This window comes from Perissodus microlepis, chromosome 17 (assembly GCF_051167445.1).
Source record: "Perissodus microlepis isolate ML-2025 ecotype Zambia chromosome 17, ASM5116744v1, whole genome shotgun sequence".
NCBI lineage: Eukaryota > Metazoa > Chordata > Actinopteri > Cichliformes > Cichlidae > Perissodus > Perissodus microlepis.
This window is the reverse complement of record NC_140477.1, coordinates 29,395,875-29,420,027: the sequence shown is the minus strand read 5'-3', so window position 1 is coordinate 29,420,027 and position 24,153 is coordinate 29,395,875. Positions and strand designations below refer to the sequence as shown.

At 41.1% G+C, this 24,153-nt stretch overlaps 1 protein-coding gene across 2 annotated transcripts in view; it reads right to left on the bottom strand.

The window, feature by feature from the left end:
* The window catches only part of LOC146369841 (uncharacterized), a 98,213-nt gene extending 94,056 nt beyond the window's left edge, over positions 1-4,157 (bottom strand). Inside the window, exon 1 of one of the 2 annotated variants that reach the window (XM_084909518.1) lies at positions 3,537-4,157. In XM_084909518.1, coding sequence (XP_084765644.1) covers positions 3,537-3,544 — 8 coding nt within the window. In that variant the 5' untranslated portion in view covers positions 3,545-4,157. The remainder of the gene's footprint in view (positions 1-3,536) is intronic. The other variant, XM_084909519.1, reaches the window with a different exon arrangement.
* Positions 4,158-24,153: the final 19,996 nt, after the last annotated feature.

The following is a 24,153-nucleotide window of genomic DNA, read 5'->3' as shown; positions in this document are numbered from 1 at the left end:
AAAAAGTGAAAAGCTTTAGGTTTCTGACTCAAAAAACCCCATCACCAACGTCATACCAAGATATGTTTGATTATGTTAGCATTTTACTGCAGTTGGTCTGTCAGTTAAGCTCCATCTTCAAAAGCTGTTTTTGGAACAAATTAAAAAAAGAAAAACATCGAGCAGCGCTTTCAGCTCTCTTACTGTGCTGCACTGTCAATATTTTCCTCCTCAGCATTAACCCTAAAAACACACAGACACTAATGCGTAATGTCTTAATGTACAATAAAAGAGGAGCGACCTCTAAAAGAAGCGAACGCACGCACTTCTATCCCATCCACGTGCGTGCGCCTCTCCTCTGCTTCTGGGAGCGGAAAAAAAGTTTTTCTCTGTCAGCCTCTTAAGTGGCTGGCCTTCAGCTATATTACCCTCGTTTCGTCCTCCCTCCCTCCTATCCCTCCATCTCATCTTAATGTGTTTGATAAAACATCAGGCGCAGAGGGAAGGGCACACAGCAGATGATGTGCTTTTTTGGCCGAAAACAGGCATCAACTAAAGGACGGGAATAAAGGGCTGAGTCCGCTCTGTCTGTCTGCCCGAGTCTGTCCGTCCACTCGCTGCATTAAGAAGCTGCCCGGCTTCTTTTCAAAGCCAGCCACTCTCGTCGGGCCGCTGCATCTCAGGCCTTTTGTGCCCCCCTCAATCTCTCCATCCAACCGCCACAACCACCCCCACCCCTCCTCAGCCCATTGCTGAGTGTCTGTAATGGCCCAGACGTGGAGTGGGGTAAGTGGGGGGGAGAGAAACTAAGGAAGTGAGAGAAATGGAGGAAGAAAAAGAGACCGAGCAGGAGGAACTGGAGGGTGAAGGAGAGAAGGTACAAAAGGAGGAGAGAGGGAAGTGATGGGAAAAGTGGTGGCAGAGCAGAAAGAGGGGACACAGGAGCGAGATGGGCAGAAGGGGGTGGTGGGTTGGGGAGAAAGGAGGCCGAGTCTTTAGGAGGAAGCCAGGCGGCACTAAGCATCTCTGTTGCTGAGCAGTCAGGCCTGCCTGCCCCCCTGGCAATGAAAACCTTTCCCTCCCCACCTCCTTCCCCCGCACCACATCCCTCTCTGACCGCAGCCTCCTTCTCTCCTCCTTTGCCCACTTCCTCCTCTCATTCCACCTCACACACTCCCACTTTCATTCAGATTTGCTACTCTTATAAGGACTTTCCAGCTCCATGCTTTACCCCTATGAACCCGAGGCCATCTCTCATTCGGTTCAGACACTTACAACATGGTCACTACATGTCTCTGTGAGGTCAGAGTACCGTACAAGCTCTAGGCTATTTTAATGACAAAGTATGTGAAAATAAAAATACTTTTCATATCCAAAATAGCATGTGAAGAACTGTAGAAGATTGTGTTTTTCTGTAGTGTGCACCCAGAGGGCAGATGGTTTAAAAGGCCCCATTTTAATTCCACCATAATGCAGTTGAAAAATTAAAACAATTACCAATGAAGATAAACTCATAAAAAGAGCAGCAGTCTCTGCACTGCACATTTCTTTGGAGCAATTTCTTTGTATGAAGAAAATCTGAAGAGGGTATTAAAGGCAATCTAAAAGGTGGAAAAGAGATTTTCAAAGATGGAAAAGTTTCAAAATCTTCCCGAAAAGTACACCGAGTCAAGTCACAACACCTTCTTTCACAACCCAATGGGTCATGCTAATGTATCTTTTGACGTCCTGTGACAAAACACTCTGTGGCGCTTTAGAGGCACACATTGTGAAGGTGGATCAGTTCATTGAGTACAAATGGAGCTCAAATTAAAAGTTGCTTAATTTCGCAGCAGGCAGAGACACAAAGAAGGTGACTAATAACTTGCAGCAGCATCTTTTAAAAGGGTCTCGGGAATGAATTTTGAGGAATACTGTCATTGGTGTGAGCCCAACAATCATCTTGCACCGATTTGTTTACAACAATTACAAGAAAAGGTAGGAATATTAACTTGCCGTCGGCACACATGTCTCCGACTCAAATGAAAAGAATCGCTATTTGGCCTGTCGTCAACTTCAGTGATCCTGCTCGGTCTTCAGGACACTCACACACACACACACACACACACACACAGACAGACACACACACAGTCAGTGGCCTCAGGACTAATTGCTAGATTGGAGCAGATTTTCTAGTTCAGTTCAGGGCTGTAATTGTGAGGAGAGCTGGGAGGAATGACATGGCTTCAAGCTGAGAGGACAAATCACCAGAGGCCAGCGATTAGACTGCACCAATGTTCACATATCCGTGTGTGTGTGTGTGTGAGAGAGAGAGAGAGAGAGAGAGAGACTCTATGTATGTATTGGGGGTGAGGGGTTAAGCCAACCATCTCTCACTTCCAAGTTTCTGTGGCAGTGACCCCAAAGAGGCACACGTGCACACACACAGACACACAGGCACACCAAGTTGACCCCTGCAGACTCCACGGTGCTACACACCAGGCTGTTGAGAATAATTTGAGAGCCTACTTGCGATTTACTACAAAAGAGGAAACTACAGCTCTGCTGGATGCATTTATCTCTCTGAAAGGAAATGACAGAAAAATGAGAAAAATTGAACTTTTTTTACAACTTCTCATATCTTCTTCATGCTTGTGTGCATTGTGTAATACATCTTAACGTGCACAGAAATGCAGGCTTCAAGTTAGAGGATAAAGACAAGAGCAGGAGAGACTTTTCACCTTTGAGCTTTGACCTTTGGTCAAATGTGAGCAGGAAAAGTGCATATGGTCGCTGCGGCCTAAAATCCACAATTTAAGTAGGTTTTGAGATTGCGGTGAGTTACCGTAAAAATGACAGCTTTATGGTAACAGCATAACAAATGTTAGTATACAAGAATACTCATAATCTTAAACTAACTGCAAAAACACTAACAGAGCAGAAAAGAACTGGGACACAATCTTCTGCAGTGCCCTTTAGCAAGGTGTCTGCTCTTGAGACATGTATGGAAGTCCTGGTCAGCTGCTTGAGAGAATGCCTGCAGGACTTCTGTACAGCTGCTGTGTTCAGCTGATAATTCACTATAATGTTACTCTACCACAACTCTGAAATGAACACACACAGCTCCAAACAGAGCCAAAAAACAGAAAAAAATAACCATTTCCTGCAACCCACGTCTAGCTGTCTTCCTCTCCCCGCAGGGGGACCCTTAGACACAGCAGGACAGGAAGGATGCATGCCGAGAGAGATGGCAACACACACAGAGACACACACAGCAGCGCCAGCGTTTTGCTACCAGATAAACCTGCATGAAAACACTAGCACAGCCAGGAAGGCCTGCTTTAGAGACACTTATTCCTCACTCCCTCTACATCCGCACCCGCACCTGGGCGCTCTCATGGCATAGCCAGCTTTTAATAAGAGTGAGAGAGAAAGAGGAAGAAGACAAAAAAAAGAAGGAGAAAGGATATGAAGATATTCGCACAGCCAATCGTACAACTCCGCATCGCTCAGCCAGCCGGTAACAGGGAATCAGGGAGTCAGTAAATCATCCAGCCCGATCTTTTCAGTCAGCTTACCTTGCCATGATGTCATGCTTGTCATTATGACAAGGGCCACAGTCCTCTCATCTGATTGGATGTAATCCAAACCAGCATTACATCCATGGCAGGGAAAGGAAAGGAGACTCCACACTCACAAAACTCTAATACTGATTTTCTGGCTCTCCTTTTTTTTTCTTTTGGTCTTGTTGCAAGCGTCTTGTTTCTCTTTTTTCGCTCCATCCTCCAGCCTAGCCTCCTAACAGGCTTCACACTTCTGCAGATTAAATGTCCTCCTACACTATGACCTGCACTATTTCTGTGACAAGTCATTTATTTCTTCACTAACACTCCATCTTCCCTACCTGGTCACCTAATTCTACTAGCATTCAGTGCGGCCTGTTATCAGTCACCACTGCCTTACCTTTTCTCACCTTAGCTGGGGCTGGGCTGCATCCCCTGCCCTCCCGCCTTCTCACTTTCTCCCCCGCCTCCCTCCACCCAGCATCCCCTGGCTTGCCATCCCCTTATCCCCCCCAGCCTTGGAGCTCGTACCCCGGCCTCAGCTCTCCCTCTCCCTGCCTCTCCTCCAGCCTGCCTTCCCCTCCACTCTGCCTCCCTGAGCCCCAGCCTTCTGCTCAGTGTTCAAGGGGAGAGCCAGCTAGGAATGCTGTGGCTCTAGACGTTTTGTCCAAGCCCTAGGTCTCTTTCACTGAGGCAAGATTAGTTCATACAAAAACTCAACAATACACCACTGAAAGCCATTGTTGATATTCAACATTTTTCACATAGCGGAGCAGAATAGACAATGCGGCAGCCGGGAAAGCCCGAAGCGGACTAGCAGGGCTGATGGCTGATGGTATCTCAGCTGAGCGAGGCCTTAATCCCTTTTATACACACACACACACTCACGCAAGTGTACACACTCTCAACAGCCTGGAGACAGCACAATCAATACTGCTCGCTCTGTCTCTGTCTGAGTGTGGATCAGTGGGTGGATGAGTGTGATAGGAAGAAAAAAGAGTATACTGTTTGTGTGAGCGTGTGTGTGTCTGTGTGTGTGGGTGGTGTCGGACTGTCTTGAGCATTCTTAGATCTTTGTATAAGATGGATTTCTCAAGGTTTTCTTGCACAGGAACTAACTGAAGCAATGTGATGACAACTGTACTTCAAACGAATTTAAAACAGTAAAGATTGTTGTTTTTTAATGAAACTGACACAAAACATTTAGAGATCTGTTAAGCAACCACCTAATTTAAACCCGAGTAAGATTTCTACCTAAAATACAGTCAATACAGTCAACTCTCAGTGGAATTGTATGGTCACAACACAATCCTGCTGTTTAAGTGCCTCACAAAGGACCAAAATGGGTTAATTTCATCAATAAAATAAAACAATACAGCACACCTCATGTTAAAAAACAGTATCTATCCACTCTGCAAATTCTGCAAACTTTCAGCATTATAGCAAAAAACACCATTTTCATATGAATTAAAGTGAAATCTAACTTTAATGTAGATATGGTTTTATTCAAGAAATCACTTCTGACTTAAAAGCAGGGCCACTATGTTTTTTTTTTTTTTTACATCTCTCTATCATTTGCTACTTTTATATCTTATTTAACACAAAATTGTGTTCATATCATGATTTATGGTTCACATGAAAATGAAAAGTAGGATACAGCAGGATATGCTGTATGACTGGCCACTGGACTTTGGACTTTGCTTACTAATGGATCAAGATCACTGCACTCAAAGAAATTATTTTTAATCCTCAATAAAAATGAAGCAATCATTTGGAGAAAAATGCAAATGAAGTATATAAAATGATAATAAATCCTCATTAAAAAATCAGGTAAATGTCATTTAAGTAGAATCCTTTGAATTTAACATTTCGCATGTACTTACGTAATAAGATTACATGGAAAATTTGCCTGTAATGAAATTACAGCAATGACTCTGGGCATAAAATTTGCTTTAAGTACATGTCCATTTTTTTACATACAGTCTATGGCCTCACAGTTGATGAATAAAAGGCTATTTCAGTGGTTTAAACCTGCAAACATCAAAGAACCCAGACTTTTATTCTAGTGCAACTTACCATCCCAAATAATCAATAGTTTTAAAGAAACCAGGTGGTGCTCCCAGCAACAAGTGACCTGAATCTGATGAGAGAGCAGCCCTTTAATAGACATAACACCCTTTTAAAAATCCACATGTGGGAGACACACTCGAGCTAGAATCTCTGGGTCTTCAGTCCAACTAATCACAACATAACTGGGTTATAAATATCTTCCAACGGTGAGAGCCGGGCCAGCTTTAAATTTTTTTACCTTGACACAGTGGAACGCTGCAGAGAATTTTAACTGCATTCCTTAAAGATGAACAGCAAGGAGGTACTGAAGTGTGAGAATGAAAGAGGACATTTTAAAAAAATAAAGCACTGCCCAATTTTCAGCCACAAGGACAGCTGCTGGATTCCAACTCTGAGCACGGAATCAGTCTGAACAAGCATTTATGATTACAGCTGGTTAATGTAATGAATGCCATGTCATGTAAAACTCATAAATCAAGTCACGCCGGCGGAAACATTTCATAAAACATGATTAAAAGTGTCATGTAACACTGGGAGCAACGGTGTCAGAGTGAGACATGTTAATTGTGCACTAATGATATGTAATGAATGTCATCAGCCCCGAGGCTCTGGCTAACGAGCTAAATGAACTGGCACTAATGGGCCCGTTAGCTTATCTTAGCGCTAACATTAGCTAGCATAATAAAGGGTTTGTCTTCTGCTGACAGCGGCTGACGACTGTGAGTGGCACTGCAAGTTTCTGGAGGTGTCACATTAGAATTAAACGCTTTTAAAAAAAGCCTTCAGATGTCAACAACAACAGGAAAACAAAGACTCGGAGTCGTCACGCAGACGACTAAATGCAAAGACCTGAAAACAGATTCTCAAATGTATTTTTTAAATGTTTATTTTTCTCATGGCGCTGTCACAGGTCTTCCTCCTGCTTTCCACCTGGACTCCAAATCCAGATCCAGATCCAGCTGCCGGGCTTTCCCTGGACCCCCAAGTCCGCTAGGTAGCAGAGGAGAAGAAGAGGAGGACGAGGAGGGAGGGGACAGGGGCCCTCTCTCTCTCTCTCTCTCTCTCACTCTCGCTTTCTTTCTCTCTCTTTTCTTCCAATTGACCAATTGACAGGTGATTGATGGCTATCTCTTCAGCCTGACAATGAGTAGCATTAGCATAACTAAAGCAATGTACAGTAGAGTGGGGCAAACAGTAAATTACATGTTACCCCCCACTCAGCTCTCACTCGCTTCTCTGTACCTCTCCCTCACTCTCACTCTCTCCCTCTCCCACTCCACTCACTCATTCAGCCCAACACTACGGCAGGCAAACAAAACAAAACAAAGTATGCTTTTTGTCCCTCGTGTGAGCCCTTAAACAGTGCAGCTTGACAGCTTCTTTAGAAGGAGGCACACAAAAGGCCTGACAGTGAGAGAGAGAGAGAGAGGCTGAAAGAGAAACAGCACAGTACAATGTGAATAAGACACTGACCTTGGTGAGGGTTTGTGTGTGCTGTTGTTTGGGATGGCTCTCACAATGTATGTCTAGTTGAGGAGTGTGAACTGTAAATTGATTGCCAGCATTCAGACCACAGCCTTGTTCTAAGTGTTTAAGATATTCTTCATCTGAAATCTAATTCAAGCTACCGGTGCCCAAAACTTTGCACTTTCCTTCCATGTTAGTTTTTTCTGAACTGATCTCCATCTCAGCCACAGACACTATTCAGGTTTCTCGTATTTAGTATTCAGGATGTTGAAGATGGAGGAAGAAAAGAGGAAGGTTCATGGTTAAAGATGAGGGTTGGTGTGACAAAAGAGGATAGGGATAGGGTGAGATGGAGGTAGGTAATCTGCTGTGCTAAAGGTCAGAGCAGAAAAAGAAGAAGAAGAACAAAAACGACCAGCCAATTTCTCTCAGTGACAGTAAACAACTTCCTGCAACCACTCACTAACTGGTCAGGGAATAAACACTGGTGACTGGTGGTTGCCACTCAGTGAGTATGACTCGGTCTTTAGCAATCAGTTTCCCAACGACTGCCAGCAACCTCTCACCAACTAGTTGGGGAATATATATTTTTTCCCTCCTGACTTGTGGTTTCTAGTTGGTCTCCAACTGGTCTCTAAGTCTTTGTGACTGGGGCCTTATACAATTGACCCCACAGTGTTAGAATAATATTAGAATAATATTCAGTGATACTGAGTTTATTGGATAGTTCTGTAATGTCGAAGATGTCTAAAGTATTTTTAGATCTGTTTGGATTGTCATTGCATTCACTCAGAATTTGGTCAGAGCTATCCAGAACTGGGGTGGCACGGTGGCACGTTGGTTAGCACTGTTGCCTCACAGCAAGAAGGTCCTGAGTTCAATTCCACCATCAGGGCAGAGTGGAGCATGTTCTCCCCGTGCTGCGTGGGTTCTCCCTGGGTACTCCGGCTTCCTCCCACAGTCCAAAGACATGCACTTTGTTAATTGAATATGTTATTTGAATCTAAATTGCTGTGAATGTGAGTGCAAATGGTTGTCTGTCCCTATGTGTTAGCGACATACTGGCGACTTGTCCAGGGTGTACCCGCCTCTCAGCTAGGATAGTCTCCACCACCCCCAAGAAAAGGATAAGAGGAAGCGGATGGATGGATGTCCAAAACTGCTCAGAGGTGTTTCCAAGATAGTTGCCAAATAGTTGAAGAATTAAAAACAATAAAATAAAAATTGCTAACTAGGTATTAAAAACAAGCTTTACACATGGGTTGATAGCAAATTGACAGCAATTTAGGAGAATGTTCTTGGATTTCAAAAGCTAAAACTTTTTAATTTAAGCATTATCCTCCTGCTGCTCTAACCACACAGGTGAGGAAGGTCTGCTAAGCCACATCTGCTTGTCAGCAATTCAATCATACCTGAAAGGCTTGATTTAAATCCCAGGCAGCCGAACAAGCCTCGCATATTCTGTTTCACATAAAAATATGCAGATGAGAGGAGATAAAGATGCTCGAAAATGTGAGTAAGTTTGAAACCTCTGCAGCGATATTCACATTACTATGATTCATGTTGTCCTGCCACCGTGACCCCTCAGACGCGTTTGCTCAACACTTTACACAAACAAGCTTCAAGCAAACTCGGGCTTTTAAGCGCTCGGCTGAGGTTAGGAGAAGATCACAGTCAACACGAGATACAAACAGCAGTCTTCCTTTTCAGCATCCACACTTTTTTGATTCAACAACCACGTGCACATTTTGCACGAGAACACCACTTTACCAATGAATAAGTAAATGCTACCGTCTTATTCATTTTAATTAAAGCAGTGTTCTCAGGCAGAGAGCCTACAGCACGGAGCGCTTCAATAATTAAATCCACATAAAAAGGTGAATGTCATAATGCATTGGCCAGAGAGGAATGCATAGTTATTCTATCACTCAGGCCATGAGTGCCACATTTTCTACTTCTTCTTCTGCGCTACGTATTATATATATTATTGTCTGCACCATTTACACTTATCTACTCTGAGCAAGGATGATTGTTTGTCCTTGAGCTCAGATGTTCGGAGGATGAGAAAATGAATGCTTGTGTCATATACTGTTGAAGTAACAAGACCTTTGCTGGATAGCAGGAAGGATGGATGAACAGACAACCAAAGGGGTGACCACATACTGGCCTGGTCTCCTGTCGCCGCCACTTGGGCCAGCAATCTGGTCTCTAATTGTTCATTCATGGTGTGAATCTTTAAATGGGGGGCCCTAGCCTGGCGCTAAGATAATGACTCGCTCTGTGTCTTTAGCTAGTGAGGCTAAATTACCACTGGGTTCAGAGTTACCATGGAAATAGGCCACAATGAGAGTGATTAGTCTTGTGTCTTTTACACACCGAGACACGGTGCAGTTCCTCCAGTTCAGCGGGAAACATGGAAAGCCTCTTTCGTTCCCTCTTTCTCTGTCAGCCTCACATCAAATAGTATTTTATTACAGTAGGAGTAACAGTACAAAGAGCATCCTCGGGTATAATTAACGGTGATTAAAACAAATTGCATTAAAAAAATAAAATGGTACACGTGCATTTATGTATCAAGGCTGTTTTTTCGTTACTCTTTTTCTTATCTGAATGGGCAGTGAACCCTTTCAGGTACAAGCCTGATAAGGAGATATTTATAGCTGTCAGCAAAAATATCAGTTTCATCTTTAGTTTACTTTTGTTTGCTACACCAACAGATGCTCTCAGATGCTTCTCTCTCACCACAAGTTTCTATGACAACCTTTTCAGTTACCAAGGCGCAGCACCTCATCTTTTGCTGATGCTTCTTCTTTCCTTCACTGAGCCAAAGAGTTCCAGTAGATTTCAATGTCTTTGTGGAGATTTGCTGCAAGCTGATACCGGTTAGTTTATATCTCTCTTTTTTTTTTTTGCTTATTTGGCTTTGTATCTTTGTATCTTTTTTGTTGTGTTTACTTTCTTTACGTTATCCCTTTTTTCTGCTTTTTTAAGTTCACTGCCCAGTTTCACCCAAATTGTGTTTGTTCTTTTCCTGCACTGCCTCCTCTACTCGTCTATGCTGCTGCGTATGTGTATACTTCTGTGTATATGTGAGGATCCTATAGAGCTGAGTGGCATACAACTGATACCGAACCAAGGCAGAGGAGAGGAGATAATCTGTCTCAGTGTGACGCTGCCAGTGAACATCAGGAGTAGAGAAACTGAAATAGCCATCATTACCTGGTCCCGCTGTTGGCACCCGCCGAGAGGTCTGTGTATGTGTGCATGTCAGTCAAAGCAGTGGACCGCAGAAGACCAGTGATCATAATATTTCTTACTAGAGCAGGACGGATGCTAATCAGTGGAAGAACAATATGATTCATCCTACAAACACATACAGCTTTCACTGTATGTTATAAAGTGTTATTAAAAATGTATAAAAACAACTCAAGGTTGCACTACTGCACTGAGTGTACAGAGTTTCATTTTCCCGATGAAATTAACATACCATTTACTGAAAGGCCACAGTCAAGGCCAAACAAATGCTCACATTTGATGGGAAAATTGTCTACTTCAATGTGCCAGTTTTTGTTTGATCAAAGACTATATAGTTACTGTGAAAATTTTTAAAGGAAGATAGCTGTGGTACACTGAGAGCATTGGATCCTTTATTCTACCTTTTAGCTTGATTTAGGCAACAAAAGCACTTGGATTAAAGGGGACCAATTATCCTCATTTCCAACTACATGTTTTTATTCTTGGACTATTAGAGTAGCTCTCCATGACTCACAGTTTGTAATGATCCTTCTTTACCTTATACTGGGTCTCAGCTTGGCACCCAGTTCCTGCACTGGCTGAAGTTACGATTTAAGCTCTTTCCACCCCTTACTTTCTTCAGATTGGCTGCCCCAAACAAACAGAAGGTTTGAAGACCAGTGCTCACCAGCCAGAGCGGTGTATGTGCGATGCCTCTTAGCATACTCCTTAGCTCCACCTTCAATATTTAAAGCTTTGGCCATGCCATTATAAGCATCTACGATTATAATCAGGGCTCACAAAATCGCTAGCCCGACGTCCTGGGGCTAGCAATTTTTCCAGTCGGGCTACCAAAATATATCCCTGCCCTGCCCGTCGGGCTGTTATAGGAAGGAAAAATATATGTCAATGCTTTTGCATTCTTTCGGAAATGTAGCTGGGTAATTATGTCATTGGCATCGGTGAGCCACTGTCAATATGTGACATATTGAAATCGCGTTTGAATTTGCGCTTGTTTTTTGCTTTCACTCTGCAATCGCGCGAACTGTTTTATAGAGAGCGACAGCACTGATTGGTGAGTGACGATAATTTGCGCACCAATTCCTCTGACATAGTCTTATCAATCGTTAGCTTACTATGCAAACATGACAAGTGAAATCTCCCGCAGCAAGCTTAAACATGTGAGAGGTTGATCGCGCAGAGAATCGCTGAGCGTTATGTGAGTGCGTGTGTAAAAGCAGCAGGATATATATTTTAGTTCTGCTGCGCCAAATAAGACAGGTCAGGGTGAAGAAGTGACCACAAAACGGAAAAGCTATGACAAATCAGACTATACGGCAAAAAGAAAGTGCAGCTTTATGGTTTCATGGACAAAAGAATTTCTGTGGCTGCAATATGACGAGCTAAATAACCAGGGGTGCACATAAGTGGTCCGCAGGTGCGCATTCGCTGTCAAAATAAAAAGAGCGCGCAAGATAAGAAGTTGCAACGCATGTTTGCGTACATAAGATTTTCTGCAGGAGGACAGACATTTGTTTAGAACTCTTAAAGATGTCGAAGAAGCAAGCTCCTTTAAGCAATTACTTTGGTGTTCCTCCACCTCCAAAGAAATGTCAGAAGGAGTCCGAACCACAAAAGAAGCGTGTATTCTCGGAAAAGTGGTTGCAGGAGGTGAGCTGGCTTCAAACAAATGATGAACGCACAGAGATGTGGTGCGGAATGTGCCGTGAAAATCCCACTCAATATCAGACAAAAACAGTGCCTTTTATATGGACACAAACGCGCGTTGCAACTTCTTATCTGGTGCGCGTCTTTTATTTTGACAGGGAACGCGCACATGCGGACCACTTATGTGCACCCGTGTAAATAACATAATGTTCTGCCGGGTGTGTTTTTGGTTTTCCCTCGATTTCTGAGTCGACAAGCGCCTTTGTTACTGGGACCAGTAATTTTAAGAAAGGCCCCCATTAGAAATGCATTATTGCTCAGTCTGCAATATCTTTCCCAGAACAAACACCAATTGCAAATAACATACTAAAAATAAACCTGAAAAATCTGTTTAGAACAGAGTACTATGTTGCAAAGAGTGAACTACCACTGGCAAAATTTAGCAGTCTTTGCAAACTTCAAAAAGCCAATGGCCTAGATCTTGGTTCCACTTGCCTCTTACCCGTGACTTCAGTGGAAATTTCAAATTCAGGATCTGACACAGACTGATTCATGTCCTACACAGTTCTTACAAGTTCATAGAAATTTCTGTTCAATTAGAACCAAGTATTTGAGTTGATGATTGTAATTTTTATACAATGTTGTAATTTGTTTTTCAACAATTTTTTGATTAATGCTTTGTTTCCATTACAATATTATACTTTAATGTATAATATTGTAACAGAAACAAAACGGGAAACAAAACATCAATCAAAAAATTGCTCTCTTTTTTATTCGGGCTACCAAAAACTGAAGAGTCCCTGCCCGAAGGGCTACCAGGGATTTTGAAATTTTGCGACCCCTTTTAATATTTTAATACAATCCTTAATGCTTATGTGACCACCACCCAATTATAATGTTTGCCACTGTGCCACTAATAATAATAATAATAATAACACTTGGAATTCTTCAATGGAAGCTATTTGTGCCCAGTCTCTTTCTCATTGTTGTTTCATGAACTCTGACCAACTGCAGGCAAGTGAGGTCTGCAGTTCTGTAGGTTTTGTTCTAGGTTCTTTTGTGGCCTCATTGATGCAGTCTTAGAGTAATTTTGGTAGTCTGTCCACTCCTGGGAGGTTTCACCACTGTTTCAAGTTTTCTCATTTTGTGGGTAATGGTTCTCATCTTGGTTCACTGGAGGCCCAAAGCCTTAGAAATTGCTTTGTAACGCTTTCCAGACTGATAGATGCCACTGACTTTGTTTCTCATCTGTTCTTGACTTTATTTAGATCGTGGCAGGATGTGTTGCATTTTGAGATCTTTCAGCCTATTTTGTCAGACAGGTTCTATTGCAGTAATTTTGTTGATTCAACCGGTCTGGCAATAATCAGACCTGCGTTTGGCTACTGGAAATAAACTCGGCTCTCCAAAAACTGTGGTTAGTCTCAGTTCATTTATGATTTAACAAGGGAGGTATTACTTTTTAATATAGGGTCGGGTAGGTTTGGATAGCTTTTCCCTAAAGTAAAATCACCATTTAAAACTGCATTTACTGTTTACTCAGGTTGTCTTTCTCTAATATTGAAAATTGTTTGACAATCTGAAACATTTAAGCATGCCAAATATGCAACAAAAAAATTAGAATTAGAAAGTGAGCAAATACTTTTTCACACTATATGTGGTCAACTGAAGAGAAAGATATATCATGATTACAGTGTTATGATATTATGATGAGTAGATGATGTTATTCACTCTGAATAATTACGGGATTATTTAACTGTACAGCTTTTACAGTGCATGCAAACAAGTTAAAAACATCATTGTCAAAACTGATGAAACGCACATTTGAGTAACACATGTCCACATTATTAAAGAAAAACCACAGTCATCAAAATCTCTGTTAATGACCTCTGTTTCCGGGATTTTGGATAAGCTGATGAAGTCCACTTTCCTCCGTTGTTTCACTGATTAGGACCGTGACATTCACTTACAACGCAGGCTCCAAGTTTCATGAATTTTTCACCTAGACAAACATTCCTTGTCCTATGTGAGTTTTATCCAGAAAACCTCAGGCTTTGCTTTACTTGGTCTTACCAACTCAATTAATGGCAGTTCCTGGTTATTGTCTGCTACTTTCTAGCAATCTATTACCCCACCCAGGGCCAAGCTAATGCTCTTAACACAGATTACTAGCACAAATCTCCAAGCTAAACGCATTGTGTCTGGACAAGTGAGTGGGACTGCAGCAGTGACAGCAGGTGCTAAAGCTGCAGCTAACCCTGGTTAACGCCGCCTGAGCTTCTAAGACAGGAAATGCTGGGAGGGATACTTACCTACTTACTCACCCACACTGACTCACTCTCTCTCTCTCACACACACGCACACACACATATGCACATGTGAACACAAAGGCCGGGGACTTAAAACAAAGACAGCGTGCTGAATGGGAGAGATGATCATTGGGGTGCATCTACATGACAGTGCAGCTCTGCAGGAAAACGACGGGGCTTCCTAAACCTTCTGTTTAAGGACTTCTGTTCGCCCCTCGGGACAATAACCCATGTGTGAGAGAGTGTGTGTGTGTGTGTGTGTTTGTGTGTGCGTGTGTGTTAGCTAAAGAATAACACATTTACAATTCTAATTATCCTAGCTGCTAAAATTAACAGCGCATAAATCAGTTACATTAACACCTGATGAAACTTTAACTGTTTAAAATGAATTGACTGCAGCTGTAAGAGATTCAAACAAATGCATTGATGCTTTGTTTAGGATTCTGCGGTTATCTGACATGAATATAGTGAGAAATTTAACTAATAATGTTTATTATCTGCTAAATCATTCGGTGAAACAGAGTTCATGCAAATTCAAGGGTGAGAATGTCAATTTTTAGAATCAATTAAACAATGCTGGTTGAAAAAGTCAGTCGGCTCCTCACAGGCACAGTAATACTGAAATAAAAGCTGCTTGTTCAAAAACCCAGTTGTGCCAATTAAAGAACTCCTACTGTACTGATTGTTCTGTCACAAATGGTGCGAAAAGGGGAAATTATCAGAGTTTGGGACAAAAGGTCAGATGATAACCTGTCAGCGTGACGGGAAAATCCACATGACAGAAATATACGCAGACAGATGGAACTAAACACACGAGACAAGAAGAAAATTCATCACAGCTTGACAGAACAAAAAAAAGAAAGAGGAAACATTATACTGCAAGTCTAATAGGGCTGCCACGATTAGTCGACTAGTCACGATTACGTCGACTATCAAAATCGTCGACGACTAATTTAATAGTCGACGCATCGTTTGAAGCTTTGTAAGATCACAAAAGACACAGGAATAAGTAGTAGGATTTAAGAGTGTAATAACGGACTGAAACAGAAGATGGCAGCACTGCATGTACAAGGATGCCAGCTGCCGTTAAACCCCGAAGAAGAAGAAGCTGTGTCCCAGAATTCATAGCGCAGCCCAGCTCAGTTTACAACAATGGCGGCAGCTAGTTAGTTTTAATGTTACTCTTATTATTCTTTCTGGGTCACAAAATAAACGTTTAACATATTTTCAGGCGAGAATGTAGCTGTGTAAACCTCAAATATCTGCTCAGTTTATCAAGACACCACATATTTTCAAAAGCGCTCCGACGTTTTCAGAGACGTCTGTTACCCACTAGCTCGATAGCGAGCCGTGGGCAAGGCTCACTAGAGCCGTGAGAACACCGGACTCCCGGCTTCAAACCCACCTCCGTCTTTCGCTACTCAGGTTAAACATATATAAGTCACTTAGATAACTTAAATATTTTATTGTTTGGCTTTTTTAGTATTTTATTTGTTCCTGAGTAAATCGGTTTGGCTGAGATCAAAGTTATAGTTTTTACACAGCTGAATAAACGTCAGGCAGACAGCTGATTATCAGAAGTGTGAGATGCTCCAGAATTTACTCCGGTGTCCCGTTATATGTTAGATATCAAGGAGCAGACGGCTGAGTTTATCAAACTTCACCTAAACAATCTGCAAATTTCATTAAAACTTAATAAACTATTATCTTGTCTTTATTTTTAGTTAGCACCTTAAACACTTAAAGCTGTAAGTTAATGATAGTTATATAAGAGCAGATGCTGCTGGTGCAATAAGCTGTAGTTTTACGTCCAATGGATGATGATCTGATTAGTCGACTAATCGCAAAATTAATCGGTGACTAGTCGACTATCAAAATAATCGTTTGTGGCAGCCCTAAAGTCTAATATGATGTGATAACACAACAAGAGGGTAGTCAAAGATCATGTGTAATCAAATTGAAACTCTTACAACAACTTTTTTTTGCCTCTGAATCAGTCTGCCCCTCACCGTCTGAGGGGACGTGCATCTGCATTTTCAGGATCAAACTCCTTTTTATAAAGACTACAATTGGACAAAGAGTATGAACAGTTGGATTGCCTAAGAAACAGCTAACTGCTCTCAGTAGCAACGTCTACGTTCACATGCATCCACATATACACTCACGCAGATGTGGTTAACCTGCTTCTTCCCAGGCAGCTGCTAGTGGCTTCAGCCACACAGACAGGTTAGCAAAAACATGGCCATTATTGGAGAACCAAGAGCTGACACCAGTGTAAAAAGTGGATGCAGGAAACCACAGACCCGTGCTTAAGAATTTTAAGACAAGTCAGCTCATCACAACGATCATTATTACCATTTAACTTTGTAAGCACCTTTAGTGGGTAATGCAAACGCTTTCCATATTTAAGTTGTTTCATTGCTGATTTTCTAAAGTAACAACAAAGCTCAGCAGGAGTCTGAACACATGACAATGACAATAATATAAAATACCCACATATTCACAGTGTGTGAATATGCAGGTCACACGCTGTTGCGACCCTTTGGGAAACAAGGAAGTATCTTAAAGTATCTTTCTGGTCTCTACCTGCACTAATACTTTAATTCAATATTGAACTACAAGATTAAAACCAGACTAACATTAATAAGATTGCTAGGAAACTTCCCGCATCTTCATCATTTTGTTGTTGTTATTTTGAGTCGTACCACCCACATAAACATTACAGCAGACAAAGCATACCCCTCATCCATGGCAGCAGTTGTCTTACCAATAGGACAATGGGCTGAAACCACAGACAGAACTTGGCCACTGTCATATAACCCACTGGTTATTAGGCCATTTTTTATTTTGGTGAAATGGTGACACTCTAAGTTGTTAGCTAATGCTAGCTAAGTTGGTTAGCAAGATGCAAATATAAAGTGTGTGACACAAACACACACTCACAGATACACATGCACATATCTATTTGAACTAGTAGTGGACTAAAAAAACAGAATTTTACTCACTAAAGCACAGACTTCTTGGATCCTCTGTACCAAACAGCAAGCCATAATATTCGGCAGAAAATGCACTAAATTTAAGTATCCCCAAAACACAAACAACACAAACACAACAATTGAATTTAATGACGCAAATTAATGAAGCAGAGGCCCACCAGACAGGAAACCAGCCAGCCAGTATCTAAATTAAAAAGAGATATTGTAAATCACCCCACTCAGAGTTAAAAAAGAGAAAGCTATCTTTACTGCCCAAAAATGTCCAATGTACTAGGCTATTAGCATGCTTTTTAATACAGTAACATTTTAACATGGGCATTATAAAGGGATTAAATCCCTTGTGGCCATTAGAGCAACAGTGGTTTTGACACATCACCTTCATTTTTTTCATCTCTGGGACACACCACAAAAACTATTCAGGGGCAGTCAGAAGGACACAACAACCAGCCTGACCTCCAAACCCAACAGCTCCCAATCCAGTGGAGAATTTGCAGGATGTGATGGAGCAAATCTGATAAATGACAACCCCACTTAATAACACACAGAACCCAAAGAATATGCTGCCAATGTTCCAGTGCCAGACACTCATACTCAGTATTTCGCAGTAGGAACATCATAATACTAGAAATTTAGTGGTTGGTATCAATACTAGTTGAAATACTTGATACTCTACTTGACAAAACAAAACAAACATTTATCCTATAAAAGCTCCTTTATTTAAAAATTGCTTTTAAAATCACTGGTACCTTATATATGTGGTTTTACACAGTCCCTGTAAAACTACAAAAGCTGAAAAAATAAGATATGAAAATGTCACATGTTCCCATGTCAAAACAAATCATTTTTCCAGGGTTTCCACATTAAAACCATCCTGTCCTGACTTCATTCAAAGAGATGCTACAGGATGATAGAAACCTCCCCTGATTCAGATTATGAAATGAATTAAAAGATGCTGCCGTGCCCTCTCTTTGTTGGAGGTTGAACAATTTCTTTCAAGAGAAAGTATCAATCAACATATTGATTAGCACTAATTAGGAACAGTCCCACTGTGGTTAGCTCAGCAGGTGGAGTCTGCTATACGCATTTGTGCAGTCATGCATGTATGTGCCTCCGTTTGTGTGTGTGTGTGTTTGTCCATATACATTCTTCTGTGTGTGTGTGTGTGTGTATGTGTGTGTGTGTGTGTGTCTTTGTCTCGACTGTCACCCTGAAGGTTATCTCCGTGGTGGCAGCATCGTCAGGTGACAGTCGTATCCCATGATGCCAAGCGAGACGTCAAACTGTCTTTCCAACCAGGGTTCCCTTGACGACTAGAGAAACACACACACACACTATCACACAAAGACACATAGTGAACACACACTAAATACACCCTTTTCTAGTGGTAGGTGAAAGGTGTGCGCGTGTGTGTGTGTGTAGCCGAAGGGCTGCTCAGACTTTGATAAGCTATCACATGTCCCAGGTGATGGTCTCTAACAGCACATCAGTCCAAAGGCACTGCCTGACAACCAAATCAACTGCACCCAGACCAGACATCCTAGCAACCCAAATCAAACAAACCAAACCTGACAATATACATCATACATACGTTTCCTTGAAACACACTAACAAAAAGGAGAGGCTTTTATTTACGACTAGTTTCTCAAAAAGGGAAACAGGATCCCTGATAAGAAAGTATATTTTAGGAACCCGCAGGTGGTTCACCATGTTGGCCCAGAGAGCCACTGGAGGGCCTTAAAGCACAGTACGCCACTTTGAGGCCACGCTTTCAGCTCTGCGGAGTTACTACAGTGCAGTTTCTAAAGAACATTTCGAATCAGTCTTGCCAGACAGAGGGCGCAACAGTGGATGGATAAATAAACAAACCTCTAAAACAATTTAACATTTTATACATATCCTTAAAAATCCAAAAAAAATCTGTCATTGCAGCAACCCAACTAATCTGCATTTGTATCGTGAATGTGCATGTGTACTTTTAGTGCAGCAAATGTAGGCTACTTAATGTGCTTGTTGCCATTTTACTCTGACACTATAGTGGGCACTGTAGATTACTCTAGAGCAAGCTCACATGAAGGCTACTGTAAAAGAAGAAAGCAGACAAAGCCAAGGCTAGCAGTTTGTTATTAAAAACTGTGCTGTGGATGTGTTTGTGCTGGCAGTGGTTTCTGTTCATTTTGTTGAGGCTGTTCCTTCGGTCTCCTTAAATATGGAGGTAAATGCATAACTGTTGTCAAAGGGGGTATAAAAATAGTTGTGTATGATTATAGTACCATAGATCTAGATATTGGGAGGCTTGAGTTTGTTTTTGTGGAAACTCCCAGCAAAAATAATGGAAGTGATTGTCAAGCTTCCACGTGTGAAAGGTTTCTAATGGAGCAAATGTGCAGATCTGCATTGTATTGATAAAGATAACATGTCCTGTAGTTACAGGAACTAATAGCTTTTATTTGCTGATCCGGTATCTGATGAAATAAAAAACATCCCGATCATTGCCTAAGCCCTATGAAACTACAGGAAACGTACAAACCACTAAATGCTTCCCCTTTTTAAACATAATACAGATAATAGATAGTCTCCACAAGGGAAATTATTGGGTTACAGCATCAGGATAAAGATTAACAATAGTATAGTCCACAATAAATAAACAACATAGTTAAAGTGCCACAGACGTATAACGAAGGCCTTATACTGTGAGAAAGTTTTACATTTACAGAAGTGATGAAAAAATAACAAAGAAAATACAAAATAAAAATGAAGTTAGTTAAATAAGAGTACAAACTAAGACTGACATTGTGCAAAGTTGGTTGGCTGTTGAAACTCAGCTGAAAGTTGTGTTATATTTTACAACCTGAATCTGCACTTGTCATAACAACATAGCATTACATAGTAAAATACACAGTAATGCAGGGATTTAGATTGGCAGTTAAGCTCTTAAAGTAGAGCTGAAATGAAAATTAAAGAATTAAATTGATTTTCACAAGTTTTGTAATTGCCTCCCAATGTAGCTGGCGTCCACACAAAAGGGAAATCAAATGAACATTCAGTGTAGTGCAGGGTCTCTCTCTCTCTCTCATACACACACACACACACAGAGGGAGAGAGAGAGAGAGAGAGAGACAAGAGAGAAAGCGCGCCATGTACAATTACAGAATTACAGCATCTTGGAAATGAGACATGACAGAGTAAGGATGCTAGTAATGTAGAGAGCTGTTTTCTTTCACTCAGCTCTCTCTCTCATACACTCACATGCACACACGTACAGTGCCATCCCATAATGAAGTGTCTCCCGTGCGTGTGATGTCAGTGACACAGGTTCCATTACCTGACCTGTCACCACATTGCCGTGGTGACAGCCTGTCAGATACTGTTTGGTTGCTATGAGGAGAGGCACAGGAATCCACATGATTCAATAATACAACACTGATTGGTTTAGCTTTTGGGAAATGATGCCTATTCCCGAGCACGGCAGTATTTGAACTTTTATTCTTCTTATATTTCAGGCTATGAGAGCTGAATTTGAGTTTTTGATTATAAACTAACTTCAAAAGCACAGAGTATGTTATACAGTAGTTTACTGTTTTTTGTTTTTTATTCCTTGCGTTTATATGTATAGTGTACTTACTGTATCAGTACCATTATGGCTGAATACTGTATGGAAATAAAGGAGATAAATGCCTCTGCTCACAGAAAGACACTGCACAGTTTTATGTTTTTTAGACAGTTTTTTTCCATCAAGTAAGACTGCTGAGCAGAATTATATTGGCGCAGGTCTCACTACCTCATGCAGAACGGAAGAAGTATGCATTACAACTACAGCAATATTACTACAATTATAATAATAAAAAAATATATAATCATAATAATGTGTTCACAATATTGTCAGTACAAAGTTATAATAGCACTGTGCAAGTATATGCAAGTATTAAAAAAATTCAATTCAGTATGATTCATTGATGTTATTTAAATTCTTTTGCACTTACAATTTGTTGTTGTGAGTTTATGATTCACTTTCAATGATAAATGTAACATCCAAAAAGCTAGCAATGGAGAACCATGATTGAGGCTTGGCTTTCATCTTCATGATGGCTGATCAAGCACATTTCCATAACCATAAAGCACAAGGGTTAAAAGAATAATAACAAACCTGATATATTTTTATAGCTGAAGGAAAAAAAGGAAATTAATTCAGCATGCAAGGACAAGAGCATGAGAAATGTTGTTTTCAGATAAAACTACAGTTTAAAAACAGTTTGAGGACATTACAGTAGAACATTTATTTCACAGTATAACTGCAACAACACAGCTGCCAGTATTGTTCTGTAAAGCACAGCTTACAATACTTTTACAGTAAGAAAAACAATTAAGATCAGAGTAGGTACACTGTTGAGTATGCTAGCAAATCTAGCTGGCAGAACTTTACTGTTATTTAATGGAAAGCGGGTTTTTTTGAGAATGGCTAATCTGATGTGCTTCACGGGTGTGCTCTGTCCTTATGAATTGCTGAGATTATTGTGATAAGTGAGTAAAATTCTGGTAACAGTAAAATTATTTGTTTCTCAGAGGTGCAATGCAAAACTAATTTACAGAAAATGAATTTCCAATTTCACTTGGCTAAAGGTCACAACATGAAACGTGTAGCCTCTGAAAGAAAAAAAAAAACATACGCACGTGTATATATGTTAATATTTATGCTGCTCTGATAGGAAATGTGTAGTAAATACAGACACAACAAAGGGAACTGATCACACAGAGCTGCAGAGTATGAAGGGTAAATGAGCTTCAGATAAGTGAGGAGGAGGAGTTTTGGTTCCATTCAGTTGAGCTCTGCAGTGGCTCTTGTGTGTTCTTCCCCACCGCAGGGAGAAAATAAGAATAATTGATTTCACTATTTTCTTCTGGTGTCAGATCTGCTCCGTTTATCATCATCAAATCTATCTCTCTGTCCTTCTCCTTCGCTCCAACCCCTCTCTCTCTCTCTCCTTGTTTGTTCTGCTAATTAACTTTATTACCCTGATAGCTCCCCACTGCCTCTGACGAAAACAATTACCATCTCTTCCCCCTCCACCTCTTTCTCTCCTCTCCCTCATCATCCTTGCTCTTTCTCTTTTAGCAGAGAGCACTAATTAGTCCTGAGGCTTTGCTGCTGCTACACTTCCTATGTGTTGTTCTACCTCTCTTAGAGGCTTTCAACATTACTATCTAACTATCAAGACTCTGTAAGATCTTCTGAGGTGAGAAAAAGTCGAGACCAAAGACAGTTTGTGGGATTAAAACAAACATGTTTTAGTAATATATCTCCGTTCTAATACATTTTCCTCTGGATTTAATGTATTTTTATATATATACATACATAAAAGAACATTAGAATTTGAATAGAATAGAACAGAATTCGACTTTATTGTTATTGCACATGTCACAAGGCAACGAAAACAAAGGCTTCCTGCATTGCAACTATTCCTGAGCCCTTTTTTTTCTTTTGTCTACTCCAGTCATAAAGGTGGGTGATGGCATTATTTCGATATATGTCAAAAAGGACTGTGCGCACCTTTTTGGGAGACAACAGAAACCAGCCTTTCAACAATACTGAAATTAAGGTTTGTTTCTTAAGGATAAGGCTAAGTTTTACAGCTTCCATTTACACCTGGCTGTGACCTTGTCACAATTCAAACCACAGTCTGAATGGTTCATGTCATACATTATGGTGCTGTTATCTAAGACATACAGACACAAACTGTTAACAGGTCTCAAAAAGGCCTGGATGTCATTTCTACTACATCTTTTAACACCTATTTAATGTAATCTTTGTAATCTTTTAGCTCCTATTTAGAATCCATATTAAAAAAAAAAACTTTTTGCATGTTGAAGACATTTACACATTTTTCTATTAGGCTGTCCATTAAGCTAAATTTGCATGAAACTAAACTATGCTCTGCATCTCTCACTGTCTGTTACTCCCTCTCACGTCTGTGTCATGTCCTGGCAATCTGTCCCCCTCTCTCGTGCTCTCTCCCTCTCTCTCTCTCTCTCTAGTTGCAGACAGGATAGCATTACATTGTCAGTGGTAATTTAACTCTCATCTGTCTTCACTAATTATTGTCACATTCATCAGATTCATCAAGGCAAGAGGGGCTCTCATGGGGATTGCACCATTTGCCGTTAATACAGCATCAGCTGCTATTAGGTCCGGGAAACTGAGAGGTGAGTGTGTGTGTGTGTGTCACTAGAGGGACAGCGTGTATTCATCTCTAATTAGACCAAGCTGTGTGATTAATTATACAGTCCGCCTTTTTTACTCCAAGGCCTGAGGATGGTGTTGTTGATGGGAGGAGAAATAAATATAGAAGACGAAAAAGGGGGGACAAAGATGGAGGGAGATCAGACGAGGAAAAGAGAGGGAAAAACAGATGGAGATGAAGAAGTGAGAGGTGGTGAGCAGAGGAAGGGATGCTAATATGAGGGGAGGGAAGAGTGGAAAGAAAGAGAGGAAAAGACAGCAAAATCCAGAGGGAGAGAGAAGAAGCGAGAGAATGGAGCAGAGAGGTGAAGTGTTTTGTCATGTGCTCTCAGCGTAATTCCCACCTGACAAAAAGGCCTTGAATCAGGGGGGAAATTGCAACTTGTCACCCAGCAAATAAACTGCCCTGATAACTGATTAATAACGCACACCTGGGACAGCTGCACACACACACACACACACACACACACACACACAGACAGACATACACACACTCTCACACGCAGATGTAGGCACATGCTGAGACACACTTGTAAACAGAGAAAGAGCCAACACATCATCAATGCATATGCAAGTACTCGCACATGCTGATGATTGCACTTACCTTCTGCATGCACACACACACAATTATATGCATTCAGATTGTGAATTTG